General features: G+C 53.2%; 9 protein-coding genes across 9 annotated transcripts; 3 read left to right on the top strand and 6 right to left on the bottom strand.

Moving 5' to 3' along the window:
* Positions 1 to 867: 867 nt before the first annotated feature.
* SNOG_12120 (hypothetical protein) lies at positions 868 to 4,155 on the top strand (the record flags this gene model as incomplete). Its single annotated transcript, XM_001802301.1, has 3 exons — positions 868 to 1,445; positions 1,518 to 2,001; positions 2,071 to 4,155. 3 exons carry the CDS (start codon positions 868 to 870, stop codon positions 4,153 to 4,155), a joined length of 3,147 nt encoding a protein of 1,048 aa, XP_001802353.1.
* A 1,080-nt stretch (positions 4,156 to 5,235) lies between these two features.
* SNOG_12119 (hypothetical protein) lies at positions 5,236 to 5,730 on the bottom strand (the record flags this gene model as incomplete). Its single annotated transcript, XM_001802300.1, has 1 exon — positions 5,236 to 5,730. The coding sequence occupies one exon, from the start codon at positions 5,728 to 5,730 to the stop codon at positions 5,236 to 5,238; it is 495 nt and encodes a 164-aa protein (XP_001802352.1).
* Positions 5,731 to 7,275: 1,545 nt separating this feature from the next.
* Positions 7,276 to 9,111, bottom strand: SNOG_12118 (hypothetical protein; the record flags this gene model as incomplete). The annotated part of the gene is made up of 1 exon (XM_001802299.1): positions 7,276 to 9,111. One exon carries the CDS (start codon positions 9,109 to 9,111, stop codon positions 7,276 to 7,278), a length of 1,836 nt encoding a protein of 611 aa, XP_001802351.1.
* Positions 9,112 to 9,286: 175 nt separating this feature from the next.
* On the bottom strand, positions 9,287 to 9,636 carry SNOG_12117 (hypothetical protein; the record flags this gene model as incomplete). The annotated part of the gene is made up of 2 exons (XM_001802298.1): positions 9,287 to 9,408; positions 9,513 to 9,636. The coding sequence occupies 2 exons, from the start codon at positions 9,634 to 9,636 to the stop codon at positions 9,287 to 9,289; spliced, it is 246 nt and encodes an 81-aa protein (XP_001802350.1).
* Positions 9,637 to 10,461: 825 nt separating this feature from the next.
* Positions 10,462 to 11,729, bottom strand: SNOG_12116 (hypothetical protein; the record flags this gene model as incomplete). The annotated part of the gene is made up of 3 exons (XM_001802297.1): positions 10,462 to 11,084; positions 11,311 to 11,630; positions 11,698 to 11,729. 3 exons carry the CDS (start codon positions 11,727 to 11,729, stop codon positions 10,462 to 10,464), a joined length of 975 nt encoding a protein of 324 aa, XP_001802349.1.
* Positions 11,730 to 11,989: 260 nt separating this feature from the next.
* Positions 11,990 to 12,773, bottom strand: SNOG_12114 (hypothetical protein). Its single transcript, XM_001802296.1, has 3 exons — positions 12,707 to 12,773; positions 12,539 to 12,655; positions 11,990 to 12,481 (listed from the first exon to the last, which is right to left on the bottom strand). The coding sequence occupies exons 1-3, from the start codon at positions 12,708 to 12,710 to the stop codon at positions 12,105 to 12,107; spliced, it is 498 nt and encodes a 165-aa protein (XP_001802348.1). The 5' UTR covers positions 12,711 to 12,773; the 3' UTR covers positions 11,990 to 12,104.
* A 412-nt stretch (positions 12,774 to 13,185) lies between these two features.
* SNOG_12113 (hypothetical protein) lies at positions 13,186 to 13,535 on the top strand (the record flags this gene model as incomplete). Its single annotated transcript, XM_001802295.1, has 2 exons — positions 13,186 to 13,266; positions 13,326 to 13,535. The coding sequence occupies 2 exons, from the start codon at positions 13,186 to 13,188 to the stop codon at positions 13,533 to 13,535; spliced, it is 291 nt and encodes a 96-aa protein (XP_001802347.1).
* A 279-nt stretch (positions 13,536 to 13,814) lies between these two features.
* Positions 13,815 to 18,733, top strand: SNOG_12112 (hypothetical protein; the record flags this gene model as incomplete). The annotated part of the gene is made up of 3 exons (XM_001802294.1): positions 13,815 to 18,201; positions 18,222 to 18,324; positions 18,565 to 18,733. 3 exons carry the CDS (start codon positions 13,815 to 13,817, stop codon positions 18,731 to 18,733), a joined length of 4,659 nt encoding a protein of 1,552 aa, XP_001802346.1.
* Positions 18,503 to 18,760, bottom strand: SNOG_12111 (hypothetical protein; the record flags this gene model as incomplete). Its single annotated transcript, XM_001802293.1, has 2 exons — positions 18,503 to 18,583; positions 18,608 to 18,760. The coding sequence occupies 2 exons, from the start codon at positions 18,758 to 18,760 to the stop codon at positions 18,503 to 18,505; spliced, it is 234 nt and encodes a 77-aa protein (XP_001802345.1).
* Between the last annotated feature and the right edge of the window lie 91 nt (positions 18,761 to 18,851).

The raw sequence follows: 18,851 nt of genomic DNA, 5'->3' as shown, positions 1-18,851 counted from the left end.
AAGCGACAGAAGCCCGGGCAAGCTTCACGTATGCGCCGTTTGAGTGCCAAACATGCGAAATTAGTACCATAGACTCTGCCGCCGGTCAACCGCTAGACCTCCCAAGCCACCTGCCGCGGCGTGTGCGTGACGAAGCGCATGGAACGCGCTCGTCACATTGATTGCCGCCTACAATGCTGTCGAGCTGCTAGACACACGCCCAGTCGCACTTTCTGCATTTGACGTCCACCGCCTTCCCCGTGCCTCGTCTGCGATTGAAGCTGTCATCTGAACCCCTCTGCAGCTCCAGTCACGAGCCTCTATAACCCATCTACACATCCCAGCATATTCATAGCGCGGCTATGGCGCCTGGTACAGTTCCCGCGCACCTGCACGACAGGTCCTGCTAACCACGGCTCTGCGCAGGCAAGACAGCGCCGCGGCTGCTGCAAGACCTGCTCACATATGACCCCAAATACGAAGAACGTGCCGGCCGGAACATCCTCACCTCTGCGCCCCCGCAATATGACCCGAACCGCCCACCAGTCCCCGCCGTGCCCTTCCGGAGCTGCAGACATGCGCTTCTGATCAAAGATGAGCAGTCTCTCCTGCCGACTGCGGAGAAAGGATCCCGATGCGCCAGACGTGCACAAGATTGCTTCGTACTGCCCGCAATGTCGCTGGCACATAGACGTGGTGGTCGACTGCCGTGACAAGACTGGGAAGACACGTAGATGCAGGACGGCCGAATCCGACTTCCTCTGCACCACTTCGTGTATGATGATGATGAGGGCTAATGGAGCTGTTGGGCTGGGATCTCAACACGCAGCTCGCAAATACACCTTCACATGCTCTGCAGTGGATTGTCCAGTCAAGGTGCACATACACATGAAGCCCCCGCACCTTTCCGAGAACGACATCGAGACCTTGACAAACAAGGCGCAGCTGCGAAAGAGGTGGGAGGATGCAAAACGGATAGCGGGCGAACGTGCTGATACCGTCATGGCTCGGAGTGTCGATGGGCTCGACTACCTCAACACCTACCTGCTTGACGCCCTCAACCCAGTCAAGGGCAAGGCGCGGATCCCGCTCCTCAACAAGAAGTTCCTCAAGACTTTCGGCAGAGATTGCGACTCGATACTCCAGCGTCTTGGGTTCACGACCGAGCTGGAAGTCCAGGGTGATCCTTCCAGTCGAGTATGGTACCTTCCACGACCTGCCGAATCACAGGGACCTCTAGAGACGACGCTGCGCAACACGATCGAAGATACCCGCTATGAGTTGAACACCATCATCCTTAAGAGTCCAGAGAACGACCGTGTTGGCGCACCAAAGAACCCATTATTCCCTACACCTGCAGGAGCCCATATCGAAAGAGCCCTGGCTTGTGACAACTGTATGTGCTCTTTCAATTTTCTGGCGCTCACTAACACAGCCAGACGACAGAGTCCCAGGCCGCACTGCGAGTACGAACCATGAAGAAGACCACCCGTGAGTTGATCTTCGCATTAGCAAAGACAAAGCTCATCAAACAGCAGGTGTTATGCCGCTCTTGGTGCGGTCGGTGATTTTTCGGACGCGCTAATCTTGTTTGCGTTTGCTCAGCAGATTGTTGTCGATGTGGAAAGCCGCTCCTACTATTACGAATGTCTACAAGACCTCGCCGTTGGCCGCAAAAGTGAAGAACTGCAAATACAGGTCGCCACCTACGGTTCGCAGGGTTTTACAAGCAGACGTGAGCTTGACGCCGCATACAAATCCTTTGGCATCGAGCCAGCACACGCCAAACACCTCAACGACGAGCACATCATTGGCACTTTCAGATCAAGACTTTCCGACATCAGTCCACACATGGCCGAGGATGCACGCAGACAGCTGCGCATCATTGGTGACGCACGCAACAGCGAAACCATCCGGGCGGAAGCTTCCGATGCTTTGGAGACTTATGAGCAGGCATTGTCATGGCTAGACCTGACGGAAGAAGTAGCCGATGACTTCGTTGTCACCATGGTCTCTCTCAAGGTACGCTGGTTCCTCATCAATAATATAGCAGTCGCTATCTGCTCGTTGCGAAGTGCTGACATACTTTAGACTGGAGACAAGCTTGGCTCACTCGATACTGCCCGCAAAGCTGTATCGATAATTGCAGAACACCGAAATAGCAGCCGCTTACGCCAATGGCTCAAGGAAGGCAGTATGGATCAGCCCGAGATGGATATGGGCGAGGCATATGCCCTGTTCTCTATCAGCGATCGGACTGCCAAGGTCGACTTCGACGTCATGAAGACCACAATAGCCTTTGCGCCACCAGAGAGCGCCGAAAAGATGCAAAAAGCTTATCAAATGATTGAGCAAGATCAGGCGACAAACTTCAACAACAGATCGAATCAATCAGAAGTGCGCCGTAACGACTACCCTCTTGAGACCTGGCCGGTTGGTCTCCGGAATATTGGAAACACTTGCTATCTCAACAGCGTCCTTCAATTTCTCTTCACGATCAAACCGCTTCGAGACCTAGTTCTGAACTGTGACGAGTACCTCCAAGACCCATCACCAGAGGCCTTGAGGGGAAAGAAGGTCGGCCGTACCGATGTGACCGCTGATAGGGTAGAGGTCGCTCAAAAGTTCATTCGCGAGTTACGGACTTTCTTCAATCACATGATCACAGCGCCTACAGACACTGTGCAGCCAGCGATAGATATTGCTGCATTGGCACTATGCAAGACAGACACTCCGCAGTCGGAACCGAAATCACCAGGCCCTGATAGCAAGAAAGATGATAGTTTGGGTTCAATCGAAGGGGCACCTGTGATCGGTCCAATGCTGGCTCCCGCGAATGACAGCGCACTCGCTGCTACATCCACCGCTGATTCCGTCATGGGAGATGATAACAGCGACACTTCTATGCAAGCAATGAATCTTCAGGGTCCGTCGCAGGATGCCACAAGCGCACCACCAGCTGCGCCTACTCGGCCGCCTCCTATTCCTCCCCGACCGGCGGTGCCTACGAAAAGCAAAATCGGAAACATCGAAGAGAGTGCCCGGCAACAAGATGCTGCTGAAGTCTTGGGCAACATCTTTGATCTCTTCTCGTGCGCTATCAAGGGCAAGGGTCTTTTGCGTGAAGATGAACAGCTCGACATGATCAAGGAGTTGTTCTTCAGCGATGTCACTTCGGTCCGCAACACAAAACCAAAACCAGAAGAGTCTCACGAGCTTCGCGACCACTTCTTGGTGTCGCCCGGCTGGCGAGATCGCAATCTCTATGCTACCCTAGACGACGATTTTGGTCAAAGTGAGATGGAAGGTGGCATCACGAAGTATGATTACATCCGACAAGCTGCGCCTGTTCAGATCATCAACCTTCGAAGATTGCAGTTCGACAAAGAGAAGGGCGAGCAGGTGTATGATCGCTCACACATTGGCCTAGAGAAGACGCTCTACCTGGATCGGTACCTGGAGAAGACACAATCGCTGCCTCAGCTCGAGCTCTTGAAACTCCGCGAAGCACAATGGGAGAAGCAAGGACAGTTACGGCTTTATGAGCAACGTCGGGACGCATTAAGGCGAACGGATGTCGAAGGGCTGGACCTCGCCGAGTCTGTCGACGAAGCCAGTGCCTTCATCGCAGATCTGAGCAAACAGTACGAGGAGCAAGCCGACGACGCATTGCCAACGCCGCCACCCGAGCTCGCCGATGCCCTCACCGAGAAGGCACAGCTCCTGAAAAAAGACCTTGCACAAATGGACGTACAGATGACTTCACTCGAAGCCGAGATCGACAGTCTCTTCAAGGAATCCCGCGATCACCCGTACCGCCTGCACGCCGTATTTACCCATCGTGGTGGCACTAAGGGCGGCCACTACTGGATCTACATCTACGACTTTCAGAACAACTTGTGGCGCAAGTACAACGATGACCACGTGACACTTGTTACCGAGAGTGATATCTTCGACCGCGAAATCGCTGCTATGCCTTCTGCCAGTACGGGTGTTGTGTACATCCGCGAAGACTTGATCCATACCATCACCGAAGCAGTTCGCAGGGAGCCATTACCAGTCGAGGCCGAAACCCAAGGCGACGTCCACATGCGCGACGCAGACGATGCGATACCGCAGCTTGAGCCCGTTGCGTACAATGACGTGCAGGTCATCGACGGGGTTGAAAAGTCGTAAGCAAAGCAGCGCATACGCTGCGAGCTTTGCGCGCTTTGAAATCCTGACATCTGCTAACATGTGTTGCGCGACAGTATATCGCCCAACAAGAGACGCAGAGATGCCAGCCGAGAGTTCAGACGCATTGTCCGAGAGCTTCAGTTTCCATCCCCGCCGGATGTCGATGATCTGGCGGGTACGTTGACCAGTCTTTCTGATATTGCGGAGCAGTATAGGCGGGGAAGACGCACATAGCGTGGCTCGGGGGTGGCTTGATATGGAGGAGTGCTGTGGTTATTGTTAGGATTAGGATTGTACATAGGTACTGAATAATGACAAGAAGAGACATCCAAAGCTTTTGACGTGATGTGTCCCGACACCACTGAAGCTATCCACCTCGCTATGCCACAGCATCCGATACCGCCAACACTAACACCAGTCCCCCTTCAAATCGCTCTCTCCATCTGCCGAGATATACTGCGTCTTACCCGTCCCCCTTGCCCTTAACTTCTTAGCCCGCTCCTTGAGCTTTTTACGAAGGCGTTCCTCCCGTCTCCAACTACTGAAGTAAATATCAGCCCTAGACTCAGCCGCGTCCTTCTCTTTTACAACAAGTTCATGGAGCTTGAGAAGCGATCGACGCGCCAGCGAACGCATCACAGAAACTCTTGGGGTAAGTGGTCGGCGGTAAAGCTGGACGTTATGAATTCGGTGTACAAGTTTTTGCACGCGGGTTTGGAGGCCGGTTTGCTAGAGTATAGGATTTGGATCGAGTCGAGGGCTGGGTAGTATAGGGTCCCACTGAGGTGCTTGTTGCTGCTCAACAGCTTTGACGTTCGGCGCAAAGAGTCACGATTCGTCTTGGTTGGAATTTCAATGTGTCCTTCCAACTATTTGTACACTGCTGATATTGACTGGATGACTAAAAAGGCGACTGAGTCAGTAGAACGAAAAGAGGTGTTCTAGTGTCAAGGCCATTACTGCGCGTTTTACTTGATGGGTGATAAGCTATCTTCATTGCTGTGTGTTGAAGTTATTTGAGACACAGACCTCAACAGCCCATGCGGATATGATTTCCAATTCATCGATTGCTGATAGTGATCAGTCACTGTCAGTTGCATACGACACAGCGCGGCTACTGCCGAAGGGACTATGCACCAATCCCCGTTGAGCATTTGCTTTGAGCTGAGTGTTCTCCCTCAACAACGCGGCCATTTGTTTGCGAACATGTTTAACATCTTCACCGGCGCATCCTAACCCTTCCATGGCAAGTCGTAGAGACGTATCAGTAGCCTTTTTCTCATCCAGAACGTCCTTGAGAGTCTTGGACAGAGGGCGCTGAGTCAAGAGACCGAGAGACAGATCGTGGAGAAAGTCCTTGGGAACTGCATCGGACTTCTCCGTGACGAAAGCGAAGGTGACGAAGTTGGTGTACAGAGTTACGAGGAGCTTGCGAGCTGGGCTGTGTTCAGGCGTGCCTTCGTAGATAATTTGCACGGAGTCGATGGCGGGATAGTAGAGGATCTTGTCCGAAAAAGGCTCCTGCGAGCGCGCAGATATAGCAGCCAGTATCGCGGTCTTTCCGTCTTCGTCCATGAGTTTCTCAGCCAGTACGAAGAGTTTACTCAACGTGGCGTATTCGTCGGCGACGATAGATGAGTCGTCATTGCCGCCACATGCTGCGTTTTTGACCGCAAGTGTACCCGTCTACCACAGCTGATTAGCATAGCGCGCAGCATTTTGGCCGAACTCACACGTACATAAAGGTATTTAAGATAGACGCGAAACACATCTGGCTCGTTCTCTGACAAATTGACGGTACGTTCTTCCGACTCTTTCCACGGGCCTTTCACAGAGTTGCAGAAGAATTCGCTGCGTGGGCAGATGAGGCCCTCGTGCACCGAGAACTCTTCGAAGTTGGGCTGCGAGCCAACGAATACCCGGATGGGCAATGAGTCGAAGTAACTTGCTCGTTAGCTTCGGTTGTGGTGGATAAGGCGAGGGGATATTACTCAGGTTTGCTCAATGCGGACACACGGATGTCTTGCTGGTCTAGCACTGCCGCATGGAAGTCGGGGATTCGGTAGTAGACACACGAGTTTTTATGGAGGGAACATATGTAGGCGACGTTTTGGAAGCTTTCGTTGTTCCAATCGGACGATTGCAGGTGGACTCCGCAGGCATGGCAGCTCAAGACTTGCCCAGGGAACTGCTCGGAGGCTGGGTTCGAGTGAAACCCACTCACGGATAAGTTGATAACGGTCTGTTGTTTACGGTCTTCGGCAGAGAAGAGAGTGTCAGTAGAGCTAGCCCAAGGTAGGAGCAGGACATCCTCAAAAGTGTCAATCCGAGTTTGTAGCTTGCAGTAATCCGGAATAGAAGACATGGCTCCAGCGGTTGAATGAGAGGACAGTGGAGATACCCACACAACATGGGAGAGGTTCAGAGCTATTTGTAAGAAGAGGCTCATAGTCCTGCGCTTGCTAGCCCAAATTAGGTGAGGTATTCAACCACGCGTTCACTGACCTGAGACACATAACTTGTTCTAGTAACGCCGTTTCACTTCTAGAAGACCTGGAGAAGTGAACTCACATCAAACGAGTAGTCTGCCATATCCTGTTGTTCTGTTCGTTGCGTTGGAGCACTGGCTGACTGCATTCAGAAAATGTTCAAGCCTACAATGCAGATCAGCAGTGTATCTGATGCAGGTGTAGCACATGGACACAACGACATATTGATCACCGTTGTCTCTGGAGAAACCACTAAATTCTGTCATTTTCAATGCTTATCACCCCCTTGTTAGACATTGTGTCCTATAGGATAGCTCACCATGCTTAACAGTTACGCCTGACATCACCATGCAACACTAAGAAACGGGCAACGGCTCACAGAACGTTCGAACAAACACATTCTATCCGCTATTGCACAGGACGGCACAATTGAACTTCACAACGACACGCTCACAAAAAGGTTCAAGTCCAATGCATAATCAAAATAGCTTCTTTAAGCAGTAAGGGTATATATGTAGGAGGTTCCGAAAGAAAATGTAAAAGCAAAACAAGATAAAGAAGATCATTACGACCTCGTTTCAACCAGCCCTCTAGCGATTCAACCTGTGCCAAATAGCGTCGTTTCAATCATCTAAGCAGCGTCCTTGTGCACATCCTGGTCGAGATACAAATCACACTCATGCGGATGCTGCGCACAGTACTTGGGCATCAACGGCGCCGCCTGCACGCCACTCGCGAGCAAATACTCCCTAAAGTTGAGAATGCGCTGCGTGAGCTCCGTCGTCCTCTTCTTACCGCTCGCATCACGGTTGCCTGACCACACCAGCTCGGCGAGCGCCGCCGCGCGCGGCCACATCTTCTGGCTGAGAATAGTGTCGTCGATCTGCTCACCGAACAGTGGGGCGATGGCGCCCTGGACGAGCGCCTTCTGGGTGTCGGTAAGGTTGGCGGTGAAATCGTAGTCGTAGATGCGCTGCCATGTCTTGTACGGGGCACACCAGGAGCCGCCGGCGCCGAGCCAGTTGAAGTTTGCGCCGCCGTCGGTGGCGTTGGGGTTGATCTGCACGTTGTAGCGCGGGTCGTTGGAGACGTAGCCGCCGTTACCGCAGTCGAGGTAGAGGAAGTCCGAGGATGACACGATGACGCGGTAACCCTGGGAAGTGAGGTTGGAGATGTGCTCGCGGCCGGCGGTCCAGGCTTGGAGCACGATGTCCTTGGGGACTTCGCCGGTGGCAGCGACGTCGGCGGAGAGCTTGACGTCTTCCCACATAACGAAGGTCTTGTTAACTTGGGCGCGGAAGTTGGGGATCGCCTTGTCGACCCAGTATTGGTAGAGGTCGCCCATGGACTTTCCGGAGTTGAACCATGCGAGGCCAAGAGAACTGAAGTTGTTGCAGTTGGCGAAGAGCTCGTCGCCGCCAATGTGGAACCAGTTATCGGGGAAGATGGTCGCCATCTCCTTGTAGACCTTGGCGGTGACTTCGTAAGTCTTGTTGTTGAGGATATCAAGCTGACCGGGGTTGGGCTGCACAGCCGTGTGCTTGGGCCAGTCGTCGTTGGACCACCAGCTGTTCTGGCATGTCAGGATAGACTCGTCAATTTGCTTCCATCCGGAGCTGGCATGGCCGGGCATGTCGATCTCGGGAATGATGCGGACACCACGGGCAGCAGCATAGCTGATGAGTGACTTGAGGGAGTCCTGAGAAAAGATCTCGTTCTCTGAGTAGGCATCCTCAGTCATCTCGGGGAACGCTTGGATCTCAATGGGCCAGGCCTGGTTGTCGATCATGTGCCAGTGTAGAACGTTGAGCTTGGAGAGGGACATGCCGTCAATCTGCTCCATGATCTTCTTGGGGGAAAGATAGTTGCGGCCAGTGTCGATCATTATGCCACGGACAGGGTACAGAGGCTTGTCATCAATGGAGACGGGCTGCTCGATGATCATGTTACCAGTTCCGTCATTGATGACAATCTGTTGGAGTGTAGTCATAGCATGGAGAGCACCGTATACTGTCTTGGCTGAGATCTTGATGCTGTCCGAATCAGAGGTCACGTCCAACTTGTAAGATTCGTCAACGCCATGCTGGAGCTGGGCACTCGTGTCCGCAATCTCGACCTGGACTTTGCCGAGAGTGGAAGTGCAGTTTCCAGAGCCGTACTGCCTCTTGGACCGCCTCTTCTTAGAGCCTGCTGCTGGGGTGGGGAATGGCTGAAATTGGCGAATCGGTGCCTCGATGGCTTGCGGCACCCACTTTAGGTCAGTGATAGACTTGGTGGTACGATCAAAGGCAGCTGATAGGACCGCATGTTCCGGAGCTTCGAGTGAAAGAGATCCAACGGAGAGACAGCCTGAGTTACCCCAGGTCATGTTCGCTGGCTTGGGAAGAGGATTCACAGCCACGGCGTCGACATGACTAGCAAACAAGGCCGAGGCCGTGGCCACAGAGGCCAATATGAAGTTATGCATGTTGTAGTTGTGTGTGTATGTGAGTGAGCGAAGGAAGGACTGACGAAGAGCCTGACGTTGTAGAGTCGCCCTATTTGTTGGACCAGTCGAACAATGCCAACAACGAGTGCGAAAGCAATGGGGTCGGGCAATGAAAGGGAGCCAAGGAGGGTATATATTTTAAGGACCGTCCAGCTCAGGTCGCCGCGCGACTGGGTAATGAATTGACAGGGACCTTGCCGGGATCTGCTTCCAAGGCTAACTTCACCCTAACCGACTGGTGATCAAGCCACGCGGACGGGCCCCCATTCACGAATGCTGCAACGGGATAGGTCAAATGTTTGCTCAGCCTTGCTGCATAACGAACGCCGGGCACCCACAGAGCCTCTGGCCTCCGCACCGCAATCATGAAACCCACTCACCAGCGCGCCGCACCGCAGTCATATGCTGTGCCGTACTGTCACCTTCCCCTCTCATCCTACCAGTCCAGCTCGTGCATGTGCCCGAAGCAATGCCACTGTGGCCCTCTTGCATTATCGTCGGCATCGTAAAGCCAGCCACCGTAACCCCAGTGCTGACGGCCTTCCGCACGCATCATGGTCGGTGCTTCTTGGAGCGTCCTCTCCACCCGAGTGCAGATCGGCCCTTTGCGCTAAAACAAACGGTTGCCACTGTTTCGTGCAACTTTGATCCGCGCGTTGTGACTGGTGAGAATGATGGACCGGGGTAAATGTGGACCCTGTGGTGTTGGTGCTGTTGTACAGAGTTCGCGAAGCCTTGCAGTCGTGCATCTTCTCATTCAATATGGTCAAGAATGCGAACGAGTCAAGGGCGTGCATGATTCACAGTGGCGCCTGCGATCGGAGATTTTGAGTTTGCCGTGGCGGAGGTGCAGAGGCAGGCGCCGCTTAGCTTACAGCCTGCGCATTAGAATAGCTCACTCGCCCATCCACTGTTTCATCATGCACAGCCCTACTTCGATACCAACTGTGCGGACAGCATAAGTTCAACCATTGCTTGCGGAGATGAGCTATGCTCAAAGGTCCGGATCTGAGATCCCTGCATCTTCTTGGCTTAAAGGAGCACGTATGACGAGTATGACGAGTTGACGATTACGTTGAGAATGCTTCAGGCAATTTCCACTTCCATCTGATGGAGACCCCTAGTAAGTGTTTCACGTTGCTGTTGGACGGACTGTCGGGCAAAGCATATGCAATCGGACCGTGGAAGGTGCGGCAGCCAAGATCGACATTGAGAATTTGACACCAGGTCATGGGTATCCGTGGAACATTCCATCCATGCAGGTACACTCCAATTCAGCATTCGATTTATCGGCCCTGTAATATGATATGTAGGCAGACCAATCGCGATTTACCTCGCCGCAGAAGGCAATGCATCATCGGCGTGAGGCGCAGCATGTTCAGTCCCTTCAGTGGCATTACGTGGATGCTCGCCGCCCTTGATCTGATACCAGTCTGGTGCGGGAACACTCAGCAGCTTGCAGATCTCGAATCGGCGGTGTCTAAAGTCATCGTAGAGATGCTTCCATATTCGCCGCTCGGCACAGGTCTTTTCCTTGTCACCGCCACAGTCTGGCTGCATTTCTTGAAGACCCTCAAATGGCCACATGATCCAAGGCTTTGGCAGAGGCCAATCGCTGAAATGGACAATCTTCGCTTCTTTGAACACCTTCTCGGCATCCCACTGCTCCTCAGGATTACCAAGATACGCCGAGTGATCGTGGCGCCTAAACTCGCCTGTCAGCAGAGCATATGGCCTGTGGGGCAGGACAAGCGCGCTCTCCTCGAAGCGCTCGTTGACAAGCTCCATGTCAAATCTGTGTGCGTTCACCAGCATGTTGTTGCCCCCGCCAGTCATGCGGTCTTTGAACTGCCGAAGTTCACTTCGGTCCGGCTTAATGACCATAAGCATAGACGTCAGCGGCCATGGTTTGCTGTCAGCCCAATATGCGCGCGGCATTGCCATCGGCGTCTCTGGGAGGAGGAATAACTCGTCGAGCGGTTGCAGAAGCTGTGACGTCGGAGTCTAGGGCGATAACGCGGTCGTAGTACTCAAGCGAGAACGCCATGAATTTGGTGACGGATTTATCCCATGTCCCTGTCCATTGATCTGCGAGGCGCGTTAGCCGTGTCCCTGCTGTTGTCTCAGAGTGACAGTTCTGAAGGGTGGGTCTCGATGTGTGTAACCCTCGAAGCGTACCTTTGGTGCGACCTCCAACGGTCAGAAGATTGATCGGATGAAGCTTGACATGGTACTTGTCGCGCGCCAACACGAGCAATTGACTATCTCGGTCTTTTGAGTCGGATATGGTCGTGTCCCAGTACTCGGGGTAGAATAGGACGCGGTCTGCCTTGCTGCCTAGTCGGACAAGCGCGTCTGCCAGGAGGACTGCATGACAAAGGGTTGCGCTATCCGTTGCGTAGAAGCTGTACGCGAAGTTGGACCAGTTGACCGCCGTCTCGCCGTCTGCAGATGGTTTGCTGCGCGAGGGGTAGAAGAACCAGCAGATGAAGATGAAGCTGGCCAGGAGGGTATGTGTATCGACGATTCCACCGAAATTGTGATCGTTCGCTGTCGTTCACGAACCGAGGAAGCTCATCCGATCGTTTTCGACGCATGCTGCTGTCATCGATATGTTTGTTGTAAGCATTCTGGACATGCAGTGGTGCAAGCTGCACCGTTTTTCCTGCGCCGTTTGGGGGACGCGCGGAGCTCCGGAGTGACGCGAGATTCACACGCCGCCACGCCCGCAGGATATCGAGTCACGTGCGACCTTCTCACAGATTTCAAGTCCAAAGTGGCAATGATGGTGAGTCAAAAGTTGTCGCGAATCATCTTTGGAAATTGTTCACAAGTCACTTCACAGTCCCACAGATGTGCATACACATTCGCGACGTAAAGTCTGGGTATCATTGATCTCATCCATTCAGCTATGTAGCACCTCTATGCAGGTCGTTCCTTCATTATTTTGAAACAGTCCAGTACTGTAGAGTTTACTCCTCAGGGATCTCAATCTCGCCAGACTCAATGTCATCAGAGATGTCCTTGGGGCTACGGCCGTCAACCTGGCAACCAGTGGAGAAAGCAGTTCCGAGGATCTCCTTGACGGTACCCTTGAGGTCCTTGGCCATGGACTTGAACCTCATGGTGCGGGCAATGCTGATGATCTCATCGAGGGGAATGCTCTTGGTGTGCTTGATGTTCTTCTCCTTCTTGCGGTCGCGGGGAGGCTCCTTAAGAGCCTTGATGACAAGGGAAGATGCGGAGGGAACGACGGAGACGGCGGCTTGACGGTTTTGGATGGTCAACTTGACAGTGACACGGAGACCCTTCCAGTCACCAGTGGCCTTGGCGATATCTTCACCGACCTCTGTGGTGTTTGTTAGCAATCTGCCCTAGTGAATTGCGCTTGTGCGGGCGAACGTACTCTTTGGCGACAGACCGAGAGGACCGATCTTGGGGGCGAGTGCGGATGAGGCACCGACTTCACCACCAGTCGCACGGAGGTGGATGACCTTGACCTCGGAGGGATCGAACTTGGGAGCTGAACTTCATTAGCCTGGCTGTCGCAGCCGACCAGAAGGATGATACTCACGCATGGCTAGTGTGTGAGGTAGTCAATCGTTTCTGATCCTTTAGAATGAGTGTCGAGGTTGGTGGGCGAGACTGGAAAAGTTCGACCTTGAATATACGGCCAGTGGTGGGGTTTAAGCGAGTCGCGCCTGCCCTCTGTGGTACTAGTGCGAACCGGCTGGTTCACATCCCGCCAGTTACTCAAGGTTGTCAACTACGAGGAGAATCATGAACTGAACGGATGTGGGACAGAACCTGGACTGACGCGGGTGCGTTTGATCATTCTTTTGAATAGTCAATCGTTCGTAAGGTCACCTCGCGCTGCTGTCATTTCTTCCGAGATAATTTTGTGAATGCGCAGAACAGTGACAGCAGCGCAGGAACAACGGTTTGATGCCCTTCAATGCATGATATTCGAAAGACGGTAGTATATAATGATCTGTCGGCGCATAATGGAGAGCACATCTGGGATTGCACAACAACAAGGAAACCGAGGCCACAATGCACATTCAACCCAAAGACGATGAAGAGCACGCATGCCGCAACAGAGTACATTATCTCACTCTGGATCACTTTGCAGACGTATGTCTACCATGGTAGCCTTCAGAGTCTCTTGATCACGGTGACTAATATTTCGAAAGAGTATGCACGTAGCCACCGAAACTGAAGACTGCGAGAAGCAAAAGCGGCAAACTCGGAGTCGTGGCGACAGAGGCTATAAGCGAAAAGACAGCGATGCCATCTCGAAACCAAGCTCAGCAGTAACGGAGGAGCAGGTCAAGTCGAAAGCGACATACCCTCTTCCACCGACAGAGATTCATGATGGTCGACTATTTAGGAAGGTCGGATAGAGGATGTAGGGCAATGAAGCACCAGTAGTCATACAACATGAAGCTGTGCATTGTCGTCTCCATCGAATACTATGAAGTGAATTCGAGCAAAAGTTGAAGATGATTAGTAGACGCGAGCGAGCAGTCGACGCGGGGTGATCACACGTGCTGACAGGCCTAGCGCGTTTTTGGAGTGTTTGTTTGCGACGCTAAGCAGCACTAACAACATGCGACGGTGACACAAGCAAACAACCCGCAACGATTCCGCGCACGCCTACTAATCCTCCAAACACAGCAACAATGGCTTCGGAATCGCCCCGGAAGTCTACGCGCGCCGCCGCGACACGAAGCAGAGCGCCAGTCATCGACGACTCAGACGAGGAGGAAAACAGGACACCTACCCCAGAGGTCAAGCAAGAGGAGGAGGAAGAATTCACACCGGCGCCCGCCCCACTGAAGCAGGGTAGGGGGCGAGGACGTCCACGGAAGGCTGCAGGAGCAGACGAGAATGTCACACCAAAGCCCACAAGCAGGCGGCGGCCGCGCGTGACAGAATCCATCGAGCCCTCGCAGCTGTTTACACCCGGGCCGGAGAGCGCGCGACCGGCTTCGCCTTCTAAGACAGTCCCAAAGAAGCGCGGACGGAAACCCCGGGTGTCACTTGCGCCCGAAGCACCCGAAGAAAGCTCACAGCTGCTCACCCCTGAGCCATCCGTAACGCCTGAACCCGGGCATGTGACAGAGATCGAGCAAGCGACAGAAATCGATCAGGCGAGCGAAGACACCGATGCCCCAGGAACACCAATCGCCGATGTAACTGAGAGCACAGTGAATGCGCAGACTCCGGTACCAGAGCCTACTCCCGAGCCAGTTGCCGAAGTCACGCAGATTGAGATCAAGGAGGAAAAGCCGATACCAGAAGCACAGACAGAGCCAGAGGCATCACAGGAACCACAACTCAAAATGGTCGAGAACTTGAGCTCGCAGCCCGCCATGCTCGAGCGGCCAATGGACATTGTGGCAAGGCGGCGTGCGGCTGCTATGCCTGCACTACAAGAGCCGGCAGCCCCGAAGCAGCGGACTGTCATCACCTGGCTTGTCATGACAAACTTCAAGAGCTATGCGGGTCGACAAGAAGTTGGGCCATTCCACGCGTCCTTCTCCTCCGTAGTAGGACCCAACGGCTCCGGCAAATCGAATGTCATCGACTCGCTGCTATTTGTCTTCGGCTTCCGCGCCAGCAAAATGAGACAGGGCAAGCTCTCTGCACTGATTCACAACTCGGCTGGATTCCAGGACCTTGATTTCTGCGAAGTTGAGGTACACTTTCAGGAAGTTAAGGACCTCCCGAGTGGTGGATCAGAGGTTGTTCCCGACACGAATCTTGTCATATCGCGACGGGCCTTCAAGAACAACTCGAGCAAATACTACATCAACAACAAAGAATCCACCTTCACTATTGTCACAAATCTGCTCAAAAACCGAGGAGTGGATCTCGACCACAAGCGCTTCCTAATCCTACAGGGGGAGGTTGAGTCGATTGCACAGATGAAGCCCAAGGCCCAGGGTGAGCACGATGATGGCCTCCTCGAATACCTTGAAGACATCATCGGCACATCGAAATACAAGACGCCGATCGAAGAGTCCGTAGTCGAGCTGGAAACGCTGAACGAGGTGTGCCAAGAGAAGAACAACCGAGTGCAACACGTCGAGAAGGAGAAGAGTGGATTGGAAGACAAGAAGAACAAGGCGCTGGCATACATTCGCGACGAGAACGAACTTGCGATGAAGCAATCGACCCTGTACCAGATCTACGTCTCCGAGTTTGATGATCACATCCAGGTCACCCACGAATCGGTCGGCCAGATGCAGGCTCAACTCGACGAAGAGCTCCAAAAGCATCAAGGCAGCGAAGAGGAGATCAAGCAGCTCGAGCGGCAGTACAAGAAGGGCTCTAAGGAGTGCGAGCAGCTAGAGAAGCAGAATCAAGAGTTCCAGAAGGAAGTGGCCAGGATTGACAAGGAGACTGTCAAATTTGAGGAAAAGAAGAAGTTTCTTGCTGGCAAACAAAAGAAGCTGGAGAAGACAATCGAGACAAGCAGCTTCGGCAAGTCCGCAGCCGAGACTCAGGCGAAGCAGTACGCTGCTGACATTGAGCGTTACAACGAGGAGATTGTTGAGCTCGAGCAAAGCATGAAGGTGGAAGAGAAGGAGCTTGAAGCTGTGCGCTCCGCCCTAGCGGGCAAGACGCAAGGCCTCTCAGATGAGATTGCAGCGAAGCAGAAGTCTTTGGAGCCTTGGAGTGCCAAAATCAACGAGAAGCAATCCGCAATTGCAGTCGCGCAGAGTGAGCTGGATATCCTTCGTGAGCGCGAGAATGCTGGCAGCAAGGGCATTGCTGATGTAGAGGCCAAGATTGAGGCACTGCAAGAGACAAAGGAGGCAAAAGCCGCGGAGTTAGATGAGTGCAGGGCCGAGAAGAAACGGGTCGAGAAGGAGGCTCAGAAAGTACAAGCCAACATCGAAGATCTCACACAAAAAGAGCCTGCACTGCGGTCAAAGCTCTCTGGTGCCCGAGCCAAAGCTGATGAAGCTCGCGCTAGCCTCTCGTCAGCCCAGACTCAAGGCAACGTTCTTGCTGGTCTTATGCGCCTGAAGGAATCTGGTCGTATCGATGGATTCCATGGCCGACTCGGCAATCTGGGCGCAATCGACCAGAAATACGATATCGCAATCTCCACTGCTTGCCCGCAACTCGACAACATGGTCGTAGACACTGTAGAGTCTGGACAACAGTGCATCGAGTACCTTCGGAAGAATAACCTCGGCCGTGCCAACTTCATATTGCTTGATCGTCTGGCAAAGCGCGACATGTCGCCCGTCCAGACACCAGAGAACGTACCCCGTCTGTTCGATCTTGTCAAGCCAAAAGACGAAAGGTTCCGCCCCGCCTTCTTCCAAGTGCTCACCAATACTCTGGTCGCCCAGGACCTTACTCAAGCGGATCGCATTGCGTACGGCGCGAAACGTTGGCGAGTTGTCACGCTTGACGGCAAGCTCATTGATACTGCTGGTACCATGAGCGGTGGTGGCAAGAGTGTCGTCAAGGGTAAGATGTCCTCCAAGCTAGCCTCGGACGTTTCGAAGGATCAGGTCAGCAAGCTTGAGCAAGATCGCGACACACTTGAGCAAACCTTTGCAGAATTCCAGCAAGAGTTGAGGCAACTCGAGACCACGCTACGCGACTTGAGCCAGCAGATACCTGAGCTCGACACAAAAGCGCAGAAACTTGCGCTTGAAATAGACAGCTACGATCGCAACATCGCCGACTCGCAGCGCCGCATCAAAGAGTTGAGCAGCGAGAAGGCGTCGGTCAAGTCAGACAAGGGCCGTGTCTCAACCTTGGAGAAGACGATTGCAACCATGGAGAAGGAAGTTGCGAAGTTGCGCTCAGAGACCGCTGATGTCGAAGCTGAGATCAAGGCTTTGCAAGACAAGATCATGGAGATTGGAGGTGTTAAGCTGCGAAGCCAGAAAGCAAAGGTTGACGGCCTCAAGCAACAGATTGACACCCTTACCGAGCAGTCTTCTAACGCAGAAATCTCCAAGTCCAAGGAGGAGAAGCAGCGCGCCAAGCATGAGAAAGCCCACAACGACGCAATCAAAGAGCTTGACAAGCTGGCGGTTGAAGCAGAGAAGGTTGAGGACGACATGGCGTCTCAGCAGAGTGACGTTTCTGGCATCAGGCAGCAGGCCGAAGAAGCCCAGGATGTGCTCGAGACACGCAAAGAGGAGCTTCAAGCCGTCAAGAAGGAACTCGACGAAAAGACCGCAGAGATCAACGAGTCTCGCGCTGTCGAAATTGAAATGCGAAACAAGCTCGAAGAGGCCACGAAGAGCCTGAACGAGTTCCAGAAGAAGCAAGCATATTTCCACGACAAGCTAAGCAAACTCACGTACCAGAACATTTCAGATCTTGGCGAAGAACAAGAAGGTGGCGAAGGCCTTCCCTCTTACAGCAAGGACGAGCTGCAAGACATGTCCAAAGCCAACCTCAAGGATGAGATCGCGCAGCTCGAAAAGAAGAATGAGTCTACGCAGGTCGACCTCGCTGTTCTCGCCGAATACCGTAGGCGTGTCGAGGAGCATGAGGCTCGATCTGCCGATCTCAACGAAGCCTTGGCCGCTCGTGATGCCGCAAAGCGGAAATGCAACGAGCTTCGAGAGCTAAGATTGTACGGCTTCATGGAAGGTTTCAGTATCATCACCGCTCGTCTCAAGGAGATGTACCAAATGATCACCATGGGTGGCAACGCCGAGCTGGAACTCGTCGATACCTTTGATCCTTTCAGCGAAGGCATCCAATTCTCCGTCATGCCGCCCAAGAAGTCATGGAAGAACATCAGCAACTTGTCGGGTGGTGAGAAGACTCTTTCATCCCTTGCTTTGGTGTTTGCTCTACATCATTACAAGCCGACTCCGCTTTATGTCATGGACGAGATCGATGCTGCTCTCGACTTCAGGAACGTAAGTATCGTGGCCAGCTACATCAAGGAGAGGACGAAGAACGCGCAGTTCATCGTTATTTCTTTGCGCAACAACATGTTTGAGCTTGCAAGTAGATTAGTGGGTGTATACAAGGTCAACCACATGGTAAGTCATCTCATCACAAAGTATAGCATGGTATGTAAGCTGACATTGGTACAGACGAAGAGTGTTACGATCGAGAACAAGGATTACGTTACTGGGCGGGCTTGATGGACGACTACACGAAGGATTGGGTTGATATGACCGATGCAAGGCGTTTGGTGTTTGCATGAGCCTGTACTCGGGGACATACGGATGTACACGGGCTGCAGTCATGGTTTGGTATACCCAATGGGATGTACATGGCACGGCTGCTTGATAACGATGCGACGCTACACATAGTGCATTCATAAGACAAACTCGTGATGTGTCTCAGAATGGTGCTCTTCAGACAGCGATACCTAGACGTGTGGTGGCGGCGATGGCGGGGAAATGCGGGGAGCGGATGTGTTACGGGGCACAGCTGGGAGCTGAAGCTGAAGCTGAAGCTCCTCACACAGACATACCATCCTTCCGGCGTGAAGTCTCCGACTCAGTGCATGCACGCCGGAGCCAAGCAGCGATGGTTCTGCGGACCTGTCGACCTTATTGGAAGAATCGGTGCCCGATGGCCGGAGCCGAATTGGGGATAGCGCGTGTTGTCCCGCAAAAAAGTACATTATTGGAGGGGCGCGTGGTTGGGAAAGAGTACGGCCTGGACGGGCTTAAATTCTCTCACTGCCATCTTCTCTCCTTGCCATCTCTTCCTCT

This window comes from Parastagonospora nodorum (genome assembly GCF_000146915.1).
Source record: "Parastagonospora nodorum SN15 chromosome Unknown scaffold_21, whole genome shotgun sequence".
Lineage (NCBI taxonomy): Eukaryota > Fungi > Ascomycota > Dothideomycetes > Pleosporales > Phaeosphaeriaceae > Parastagonospora > Parastagonospora nodorum.
Note: the sequence above shows the minus strand (reverse complement) of the source record. Positions and strands in the feature narration are given on the sequence as shown.